This window comes from Amblyraja radiata, chromosome 7 (genome assembly GCF_010909765.2).
Source record: "Amblyraja radiata isolate CabotCenter1 chromosome 7, sAmbRad1.1.pri, whole genome shotgun sequence".
NCBI lineage: Eukaryota > Metazoa > Chordata > Chondrichthyes > Rajiformes > Rajidae > Amblyraja > Amblyraja radiata.
The window spans coordinates 42,940,042-42,952,223 of record NC_045962.1 but is presented as its reverse complement, the minus strand read 5'-3'; the positions used below and the strand labels follow the sequence as shown (position 1 = coordinate 42,952,223).

The following is a 12,182-nucleotide window of genomic DNA, read 5'->3' as shown; positions in this document are numbered from 1 at the left end:
AATTTTCAAGTCTACCCATTTTCTGCTGGCTCTTGCCAGCTGTCTTTGTCCCACTCGCTGGAATTGAGTTCCCGAGGTATGTGGCGAGCCCAGGCCCAGTCCCAAGTCTGTGACATCCAGATATAAAACATAATGGCTGCTATATATATATATTGTGGGGGATGATTTTGGGCATAATCCAAATTAAAGACATCACTCAACAGGTTTTTGATTGTTTTTACCTTTCTATTTCCTCTGTGGTGAGTTTGCCAGATTGGGGCTGAATCTTCCTAGCACTAAGTAAACTGAGTGCCCCAGTGGATTTGACTAAGACCAGATTGCACCCTCTTTTGAAAATGATGTGTGTTCAGTGGAGCCTGGAGCCTGCATTGACTGAAGGTGCAAAGCCATATTGACGAGAATAAAAGGAAAGATTGAACAGGCTGGGTTTTTTTAACCTATATTTTTAATTTCTCTATGACATAGGAGGTCATTTGGCCAGTAGCAATCCTACTTGCCCTGTAACCGATTTTCCCCATGTTCCTATCAACACCCCCAGGATTTGACCACTCACTTACATACTAGAGGCAATTGATCCGGCAACCCTCTTTTTCTTAGCATGTAGGAGGAATCCTGGCCAGCTGGAAGAACCCCTTGTTGTCACTGAGAACATGACTATGTGGGTTTCCTTGCAGCACCAAGGGTCAGCACTAAACCCAGGTTGTGGAAACTGAGTCATCAGCTGAAGTTGTTGTGCCACTGTGTGACTGACGGCTGTAAAAAAGTGAGGCCTGAGGAGTGACTTGATAGAAGTTATTTGTCATGCGAGAGTATGTTGGAGTAAACTTGGAGAAGATGGCTGATTAATACATATATATATATGTATAAGGTATGTCACCAATTAATCAAATGAGGAATTTAGGTGAAATCATTTTACTCTTGAGAGTGATGAAAATATGTGGAGTGGTTGAGGAATATTTTACAGGGATTACAAGAAAGCAGGAAAACTCAAGAGGGAAAGTTATAGTGATGGGCTTAGTTGAAGGATGTGGGAGGAGGCTTGTTGGAACTATACACTGGGGCACAGCAATTGGAATAAATGTCTTGCTGGTGTGCTTCATGTAACCCTGTGTCTGCTTGTTCCTCTAGACCAATGCCAGGACAACGATTCGGGCACGATTTACCAGATTGGTGATACATTTCAAAAGACAATGAACGGGTTGACATATTCGTGTCATTGTAACGGCCGAGGAATTGGTGAATGGACCTGTGAATCAAAACAAGAGGGTAAGGATGTATCTGTGCTGAGCCCTGTCCAGTTGTGATTCAGCGATGGCCAGCAATAGGAATGCTGTTTAACCACCACCGTCACTGTCCCAAGAACACTAAGCAGATTGTTCATTTAGTTTAATGAGCCAGCTTGGCTTAATAGAAGTGCTCTTGCCTCTGGGTTCAGGGATCATTCTGGGCTTCAGGCCCACTGCTTCAGGCCCACAGTACCATATTTTGGATGACATGCCTTTCTTCAGAAGTTATTCTGAAGAAAGGCATGAGTGTTCACAAGCTGCTGCTCATTGCTCACTCAGTATCGCAAACACAAGTAATGGAAATGAAGGTTTTTTGTGGATGTTATGAAATGGGAGTTCTTTATTCATGAAGGAAAATGTACTACCAAGACAAAGGCCAAATCTAGGACATCAGGGAGGCAGATACACACAAGCATGTCTCATGCTAAAAGTGCTCTTTAAAATTCTAGAGTTCCACAAATAGATCTGGATATTGTTTAAGAAGGAACTGCAGATGCTGGAAAATCGAAGGTACACAAAAATGCTGGAGAAACTCAGCGGGTGCAGCAGCATCTATGGAGCGAAGGAAATAAGGGTTTCTGAAGAAGGGTTTCGGCCCGAAACGTTGCCTATTTCCTTCGCTCCATAGATGCTGCTGCACCCGCTGAGTTTCTCCAGCTTTTTTGTGTACCTTAGATCTGGATATTGCTGTTTTTAGCATTTCACGCATTGGTAACTATGTTGCCAGTCATCTAGTGCTAAAATAAATGGCATTCAGCAAGCATTCTTGGCTGCTGTGTGGCGACAATCATCCTCGGTCTGATCTTGTTATATAGAATTTTGTGCTCAGATCTCCAAAAGCAGACGTAATGCCACAGACATCGCCCTCGGGATGGTTGCCCTAAATCAGTTGTGGTGATGGACCATCCGATCCACTGAGATTGTCGAGCTGCACTCCTTTTTCATTTCAGATTCCAGCATCTGCAGTCTCTTGCGTCCCATTTCCCCATGAGAAGTAGTGGTGATAATGACCCCTCTCTCCAAATCCAATTTCCATTGAGTTGACTGAGTCTTAGAGGGCTGCAACGATGTACTACTTCATATACAATACAATACAATACAATCAGTTTTATTCGTCACATTGCACATAAAGTGCAAGTGAAATGAATTTGTCAGCAGCGGTACAATGATAAAGAACACACAATACACCATAAAAATGTAACACAAATATCCACCACAGCATTCATCACTGTGGTGGAAGGCACAACATTTGGCCAGTCCTCCATTTCCCCCCGTGGTCAGGACCAGAATCCAGAGTCAGTCCAGGATCGGCTCTTCCCCACCTGATTTCCCCACCGCAGCTTTAGGTTGGTGCAGGCCGGCAGTCGAAGATTTAAAGTCCCCGCCGCAGTCAAAAGCACCGCAGACCGCAGGGCCGGTAGTCGAAGCTCCCCTCTAGGGGTGATGGTAAGTCCACGCCGGGTCCGCGGTGGAAGTTGGCCGCGGGCCGGTGGAGGAAGCTCCTTCTTCTCCCGGGTCCCCCACGAGGGATCCCGGGCTGCGGACGCCGCGCCAGCTGGAACTCTGCAGACCGCGGCTTCAGGCTGCCGGCTGCCGTGGGCCAGCGAAACGGAGAGCTCCCTTCCAGCGAGCCCCAGCGAGGGCTCGCCCGCCCCACACCGAGAGTCCACGCTGCGCCCGCCGCCCGGGCGCGTCTCCGGGAAAGGTCGCCCGATCCTCATATAAAGGGTCATCGAAATCTGGGACTACTTCCTTCATTTGAAGGCTGAAATTGATGGGTTTATTTGTTTGTTGAGTAAGGGAGATGGATAATGGGGCTAAGATTCAGCTCAGCCATGATCTCAGTGTTGCCAAATAACCTCCAGCATTTTTGTGAACCTCAGTTGAACTTGTGCTTTATGAAGTGCTGAATGCCTGAGAATGAATTTGTTAGTATTGAATATTGGTTTAGGGAGAAAGAAATAATAGGATCGTACACCACCAAAGAAGGAGGTGACTTGGCTCCTCAAGCATGTTCTAATGAGCAATCCAGTGCCGTTTGCACTCTGCTCTTTCCCCATGGAGTTGCATGACATTTCCCTGTTATTCCTGCCCACTTCCAGTGGGGAAGTAAGGCGGCTGATTATTTGTGCTGTTTGGTGGAAAGTGTGTATCATATGGAGCAATAATGTTTAATTGTTGGCAATCATCCTTCCTAATCTAGTTGATTTATGCAATGTGGCAGGGCCAAGCACTTTCTTATCACTTTCTCCTGTTTTCATAAACTTTAAACTTTATTGAGTGGTTCAACATGCAGTATTAATCTCTTGCCAGTGCACTCTTATCTAGATAGAACATGCTGTCATATCCTTTAGTTTAGCTCAGTTTGGTTTATTATTATCATGTGTTCGGAGAAATAGTGAGAAGTTTGTTCTGTTTGCTATCCTGTCAAAATCATACAATACACGCATAAAGTAAATCCTCTTTTGAAACAGCATGCAGAGTGTCACCACTATCCGGTGGGGTCCTGCAGTCCCTGAATTGTCCAATTATGGCCTAAGGAGATACATTTCTTATTCTCACTTTGCCCAGTGTCCTGATGGCACTGGATTGATGGAGTAAGGGTACCTTTGGCTCCTTTGGCTGCCATTCTGTGCAGGTGAATTCTCTATTAGCTGGAGTCTAACCTTACCCAGAGGAAGATGTTTTATGGTGATGGAGGCCAGCCTTTGTGACTTCCTTAGGGCTGCAACTTTGTAGACACTCCCAACTTTCTTTCAAAATTCGTTTCGGCACTTGGCTATGATTGCAAAAAAACACTCTACAGGTGTAATGGTTCAGTTCCCGGTCTGTTCCTTAGAACCTCGGGTCACCTTGAGAAACAGTAGAAGATGGACACAAAAAGCTGGAGTAACTCAGCGGGACAGGCAGTATCTCTCGAGAGAAGGATTGGGTGACGTTTCAGTTTGAGACCCTCAGAGAAACACTGGCATGGACTCTCTTTTGCTCTCTCTCTCCCTCTTTCTCTCAATCTCTCTTTCTCCTTTGCTCTTTCTCTTTCGTGTTCTCATTCACTCTCACTCCTTTTATAGTTTATTCTTCATTTTACTTCGGAGTCACGTGAGTGACTACGTGAAGAACCCCGCCAGGACGCATGCGTGTCATATCGCTTTCACGCTTGCGAAACGACAGGCGGGGTGGAGCGTTCCCCCGCAGCGGTAAGTTTGAAACCGCGACCTGCAGGTAAGTGACTTACTCTGCGGTAGTTTTTTGTCCCCGCGCTGTTATTACACAGGGGGGGGAAGCTGAACAAAATAGTGTCCACAAGTGCTGCGAGTAAAGCTGGCTGGGGAGGACCGCGAAGTTACGGGAGCCAGCAGCAGCTGAAGGCACAAGCCCCGTAAGTGGAATCAGCTGTGCCGACTTTTGGTCCCGCGCCGGCCAGAACACCACGGCCGGGCGGGAGACTATTCAGAATGGGGCCGTCGACTTTGACAAGTCGAAACGGCAGGAGACGGGGTGGAACGACGTTCCCCCGTAGTGACAGTTTAAACCTGGACCTGCAGGTAAGTGAAACTGCGGTCTTTATTCTCCCCATACTGTTTCACAGGTGGGGAAGCATGGAGATCTGTGCAAACAACAGCAGGCGGCACAGGAATCACCCGTAAGGGAACAGCTGTGCCCGACTTCGCACCCGCACCGGCCATGTAAAACCCACAGCAGCACCTCTTGTAGGGCTGAACAGTGCATCTCCCTCGTCAGAGGGGAGTACTGGGGGGTCAATTCTGGGCTGACCCTGAAGAGGGGTTTGATGAACAAAACTACAAGTGTGCAGGGGGTGCAGGAAGGCAAAATCTACTGGTCATGGTGTCCAAATACATACAGCCAGACCACGATGGACAGCACTGCAAAAATACTTGGGACCAGGAAACGGCGCATCCCTGAATGTTCCAGTCGTGGAAATAGCATCTGGAAACATGTCGGAGCAGGACTTAGGAAAGGCGACAACATTAAGGATCTCCTACAGCCAAAGACAGCACCCTTATGCACCCACCAGCAGAACAAGAGAAGCTGGTGAAATCTCAAAGGCCAGGCATACAGGACAGCGGTCTTTTAGACCATAGCCCAGACCGGCCTTTCTGGAAGATGTGCAAACCCCCAACCCAAATTCTACTGCTCTGTTTGATCAGTCGCTGGATAACGACAGATCTGGTCTGGAGCTGTGATCATGTTGTCCAGTCGCAATAGGTGTAGTGACTGGACCCTCTGAGCGGATACAAGTGCCATCAACATGAGCGTCTTTAGTGTAGCTTGCTCGAGGCCGAGGGATCTGGCTGGTGGCCATTCCCTGAGATATGTCAGGACCACACTGATATCCCAAATATGGGTATACCTGGGCTTAGGGCTTGATATTGTAAATGCCCTTCATCAGTTTTACCACCAGAGGATGGGATCCCATCGCCTGTTGTCCTGGCGCTGGTTTGAGATAAGCAGAAAGAGCACTCTGCGCTGTGTTGATGGCACTGTAGCTGATCCCTACATCGTGGTGTAGATAGGCCAGGAACTCCAGTATGTTGGTGGCTGTGGCTGTTGCGTATGTTGTCCCTGTTTCCTGGCAGTACTTCTCCCTTTTTTGATGCTGGTTAAGTACTGCCTCTTGGTGGATGTTCGAAGGGATGCCGACATGGTGGTGATGGTTTGTTTGGACAATCCCAGTTCCAGGTAAGGTCTGTTCAAACTTGCAACCCAGGCGTTTAATTTTCTCATGGCATGGGTGTTTAGCTTACCTGGTAGGTAAGTAGCTGATAGCCAAATATGCCTTTCGACACACCATTGCCAAATCATGTTGACCAATTTGTCGCTTGATAATGATTTTATGCCACCCATATGGTTAATATAAGCCATCACCGTAGTATTTATCAATTTGTAACCGAACATGCAAGTGCTGCATATTAGATACATATGCTTTTAAACCATAAAAGGCGCCCAACATCTCTAGATAGTTAATGCCCAGTGTAAGTAGTAATGATGACTCTAGGTTAGTCCATCTACCACCTGTGCTGGATATGGAGTTAGTCGCTCCCCAGCCTTGAGCACTGGCATCTGTTTGAATAACTAAAGTAGGGTTAGTGATAAAGATAGGGCTGAAACTATGCCAAACTTTTTCTAAAGGTGTCATATAAAGATGCCATGAGAACACCGCTAAGGAAACTTAGATGGTGTAGTGCTAGTAACATGTTTGTGACTGCAGGGGTCAGTACTTTAGAAGCTATCCTAAGCTTCTAAATTCATTTGCAGGATAAATGACTAAAAATGTAATTTTACTTCGGAGTCACGCGAGTGATTCCGTGAAGAACCCGTTCAGCACGCATGCGCGGCATTACGTCCAGCAGAGCAACAGCGGCACAGCGGGAGTCGGGCTCTCCCGCTATGGAGATGAAAGAACGGACCGTCAGGTAAGCTGACGTCGGTTTCCTTCACAGGGAGCCTTCTGATGTCCGGCAGAGAAGAAAGGCTCTGCAACAAACCTGTCCCCCGCTCGACTCCACGGAGGAGCCTTCCTTCAGGGGGGGCAGCAACGGAACAGACCTGTCCCAGCTCGACTCCATGGAGGAGCATTTACCATCTCGCAGGGGCAGCAACAAGGCGGTAGGACCGCTAACCCAGCGCTCCGCTCTCCCGACACCGCGCCGAGCCCAGCCCGCTAGCGCCTCAGCAGCGGGCTGGAAGTAACGCCACGGAGGCGTCCGGCCGGTGGCTCCGACTTATCAGACGGGACGTCTTTCCACCCGCACGGGAGGAAAGACAGCCGCCTGCACAGAACTGCCCCACGCTCGACTCCACGGAGGAGCGTTTCATCTCACGGGGGCAGCAACAAGGCGGTAGGACCGTTTACCGGGCGGTCCGCTACCCCGACACCGCGTCCAAGCCAAGGAAGAGGCGTCCGGCCGGTGGCTCCGACTTATCGGACGGGGACGTCTCTCCACCCAGGCGGGGGAGAGACAGCCGCTTGGAGCGGCAGGAGGGGCGCTCTCGCAGAGGGGGTCAGGCACTCCCTCCACAGCGCCTTGTGCACTGTCCATTGCTTCCTCCTTTCCAGAGGATAGCTTTGGTGACCAGGACTGGGCTGGTCAAGAACAGGGGCAATGGCAGAAGATCTCGGGAGTATGCAAGGGGTGCAGGAACAGGAAGAGCTGCTAGGTGTGGTGGACAGCTACGTGGAAACCCCACGTGCAGGAGGCCGTTAAAAGCCTGACGACAGCCATCACATCGTTTTTTCTCCTCGTTCCATGCACAAATACGGAGATGACCACAACCTTCGTAAACAAGTCATAAGACCTGCCATAAAATCCTACATTGCGGGGTTGTGCATACCCCAGCCACTGAGCCAGACCCACTGCTCTTTGGGGAAAACACCTCACAAAGCATATGAAGGACATGCAAGAGGTTTTACAAAACTTTCGGCTCATGAGGGCAGGGCCGGGACGAGCAAACCAAAAAGAGTAATTCCTACGCAGCAGCACCCCATCGCATCCATCAGTCAACGTCTACCATATTGGACTGATGAAAGCTCGGGGTCCGCATCTATCATCGAAAGTATTCTTTAGACCAGGGCCCAGAGCGGACCCCATGGAAAATGTGCCACCCCCCAACGTCACCGCCACGTCAGACGACGTGCAACACTCGTTGGACCGGCAGGAAACAGAAGAATACCCATAACCATGGAGGTAGGTGGGTCTGGTTCCTATCAGTATATAGAGTAATACTAACACATGGGAGTCTATCACGAGTGATCAGTATATACCCAATGGCATTAGTGAATACAATTCATACTAGAAAAATTGCCACCAGGTCAACATTCACCCCAGAGGGTATTTTTCCCCTCTCCATTAAAGAAACAAGAGGGACAAGCTGAACTGGTGTGAATAATTACAAAGGGTATCATGGGAAAACCTGAACTCTTGCAATTCGTATTAAATATATTCACTAAACCCAAAAAAGATGGTGGATGTCGCATCATCATTGACTTAACTTCACTAAATATGTTTGTTAAGTATATACATCTCAAAATGGAACCGGTTGTTACTGCCAAACAACTAAATTCCAAAGGATACTTCATGGCAAGCATTCATCTTAAAGATGTTTACTATTTAGTACCATTCACAAGGATCATCGCAGATACCTGAAATTTACCTGGATGGGGCAGCTATAGCAGTTTAAAGCGTTACCCAATGGGCTCACATCAGCCCAAGAGTCACCCAGACACTAAAACCAGCTCTGGCAATATTCAGAAGACAAAAACATATTGTCATGGCATATCTTGATGATATCCTAAATGGTAGGCAAGACCATGAATTTGACTATGTTAGCTGTTCAGCTACCAAACAGTTATTCGAAACCCTGGGGTTGTCTTACATCTAGATAAATCTAAGTTGAAGCCATCCTCTATCATGGACTACTTGGGCTTCACAATTAATTCAGTCTACGTGACTGTAACATTGCCAAGAGACAACATAGTTGAATTGGCACAATCATGCAACAATTTAATGGTCAACAAACTACCAACTACTCGACAAGTAACAGAGTAATTGGGAAAATGGTAGCAGCATTTCCGGCTACATAATTTGGACCTTTGTACCAAAAACGACATACAGGTCATTATTTGATCGTTTCATGAAGTTACCCACTGAAGTAATATCAGAACGACAGTGGTGGGCAAATAACGTTTGACATAGTTTCAGCCTATTATTATCACTAACCCTACGTCAGTTATCCAAATAGATGCCAGTACTCAAGACTGGGGAGCAACTAGCTCTATATCCAGCACAAGTAGTAGATGCACGGAGAGGACGCTGGCGCTGTTTGTTCGCCGCTTCTCCGTTTGCTATTGTCTGTTACTATTGTAAAGCGACTTTGAGTCTTAGAAAAGCGCTATAAAAATAAAATTTATTATTATTATTATTATTATCGTTACCACTTACACTGGGCATTAATTATCTAGAGATGTTTGGGTGACTTTTATTGTTTAAAAGCATATGCATAAATATGCATCACTTGCATGTACGGTTATAAATAGATAATACTACGGTGGTGGCCTACATTAACCAAATGGGCGGCATAAAATCGGTATCATGCGACAAGTTGGTCAACACAATTTGGCAATGGTGTGTCCAAAGACATATTTGGCTATCAGTAACTTACCTGCCAGGTAAGCTAAATACAGTGGCAGACACCAGGTCACATAAATTTAATGACAACATCGAATAGATGTTAAAACCCCCCCAAAAAAATGTTCACAAAAGTTATCAAGCAATATGGCACGCCAGATATCGATTTATTTGCATCAAGGCTAAATCACCAGGTACCTATGTATGTCGCTTGGGAACCAGACCCTGAGGCAGCAGCGGTAGATGCGTTCGCGCTGGATTGGGGAAATTCTTCTTCTATGCATTTCCTCCCTTCTGCCTCATCAGTCGGGGACTACGCACAGTACAAATGGACTCTGCTTCAGGTATTTTGATAGTACCCGACTGGCCTACACAGCCATGGTTCCCAATACTCCATGAAACTCCGATGGTATTCCCCAGTGACCCAGAGTTATTAACACCCAGTGTCGGGCACAAGCCACCCGTGCCATGAAAAAATCAAACTCCTGGGTTGCAGATTCTGCACAACCCACTTCTGGGACTGGGATTATCATAACAAACCGTCGACACCATGTCAGCATCCCTCCGAACATCCACTGAAAAACAGCACTTGTCCAGCATCAAAAAATGGGAGAAGTACTGCTTGGATACAGGGACCACCTACTCAACCGCTTCAGTTACCAACGTACTGGTATTCCTGGTGAACCTTCACCACGATGAAGGACTTCAGCTACAGAGCCATCAACACAGCTAGAATTGCCCTGCCTGTCTATTTCAAAACCAGCTCCAGGACAACAGGCCATGGGGTCCCACCAGCTGGTGGTCAAACTAATGAAGGGTATTTACAACTCTAAACCCCTAGACCAAGGTACACCCATATATGGGATGTCAGTGTGGTCCTGACTTACCTCAGGGGATGCCCACCAGCCAGATCCCTCAACCTGAAACCATCTATGCTCAAAACATTCATGTTGATGGCACTTGTAGCTGCACAGAGGGTCCAGTCACTACACCTATTGCGACTGGACACTATGCTCACAGCTCCAGACCAGATCTCTGTCGTTGTCCAGGGTATGGTCAAACAGAGCAGACCAGGAACACCTAATCCAGTCGTGGAATTCCGGGCTTACCCGCCAGAAACACGGTTATGTGCCATGACCCTATTATCCTACATAGACACAACCAAAATATTCGAGGGAGATGAAAAGCCTTGTGGGTCAGTCATAAAAAACCTTATGGTCGGGTGACGAGCCATTTCGGGATGGCTCAAGCAGGGGCTAAAAGCTGCTGGGATAAAAACTAACATGTACAAAGTTCATTCCACCAGGGCAGCGTCCACGTCGACGGCTAAAAGAATGGACGTGCCTATAAACCACATCCTGGCTACAGCAGGATGATGGGGGGGAAAGACCGTTCAGAAATTTTATAATAAGCCGTTGGCAAAACCTGTTTTATTTGCAGGAAAGATTTTCCAGACTGCAAATATTTAATTTAAGCCCAGGGGAACAATTTAATTTCTTTGTTGTTATTGTTAAAAAATACCATTGTGTTTTTCTACAAACAGATTCATTGGTTGATTACGATAACACACTTCCTCCCTCAAAGACTTCGGCAGTGATGTAGTAATAACTGTTACACGGTTTGAAATCACAGAGCTTTGAAATCTTCACGGAATCACTCACGTGACTCCGAAGTAAAATAGTAAGATTAAACGAGAGCTTACCAGTTTGAAGTTTGATCTGTATTTTATGAGGAGTTACGATGAGGGATTACGTGCCCTCCGCTCCCACCCTCAATAATATGGGTCAAATTCATGAACTGGTGTCTCCTTATCTTTACTATGGTTACTTCAATACTGTGTCTATCTGTGATTCCACACCGCTGCTTTGAAGTATGCCGCGCATGCGTGGTGAACGGGTTCTTCACGTAATCCCTCATCGTAACTCCTCATAAAATACAGATCAAACTTCAAACTGGTAAGTTCTCGTTTAATCTTACTATTATTGTGGCCTTGTCAAACATAAAGTTTAGCAATACACGCTACGAATCCCAGCTGTGGAGACACTGGTATCGTTGTCTCGTTGTAGGACATTGATCATTCTTTTATTCTGGATTTTAATTCATGTATTGTGTTTTCTTTTAATATATAATTTATGATGCTTTTATAAGTGATATACTAAGATTTTATATGTACTTTATGATATTTTTTAATATGCAATGCATTTTTATGTAATGTTGCCCCTTGAGTCCGAAATAAAGTTGATTATTATTATTATATTAGTAATGACATCATACTGATCTTGATAAGATATGTAACTTTACATTTTCACTCATTTGTTATTAGTAATTAAACAAGATTAATAACTGCATTGGAATGTACCAACCAGGTTAATATTTATACATCGGTGTACATCTACTGGGTGAATTATTAGTTTAGATGGGTATTGATTTCAAATGTTATGAGTAACTTGGTAAGGGCATCAAAAGTTCGATGATACTTAATTAGTAACTGAAATTGTTGCATTATAGTACCTAACATCTTGGTGAGTGGAATTGGAACCCCCCCATCCCGCTAAAAATACTAAAGTTGATATCTGCATCTGTCGTGCTATGGAACTGGAGAGGTCAATCTGCTCCTTCAGCCCTTGAATTCATTTATCCAGATAAATCATGATTGTCTCACATATTTACTTAGGTAAATCTTGGTTTCAATCAGTTTGTCCATCCGCCAATCAGTTGTCAGTCGGCCACCAAGCACATCATTTTGTGG

General features: G+C 46.1%; 1 protein-coding gene across 1 annotated transcript in view; it reads left to right on the top strand.

Annotated features, from left to right (window-relative positions):
- Nucleotides 1-12,182, top strand: part of fn1 (fibronectin 1) — a 94,990-nt gene that overhangs the window by 19,217 nt on the left and 63,591 nt on the right. Inside the window, exon 14 of the mRNA XM_033023497.1 lies at nt 1,129-1,266. Coding sequence (XP_032879388.1) covers nt 1,129-1,266 — 138 coding nt within the window. The remainder of the gene's footprint in view (nt 1-1,128; nt 1,267-12,182) is intronic.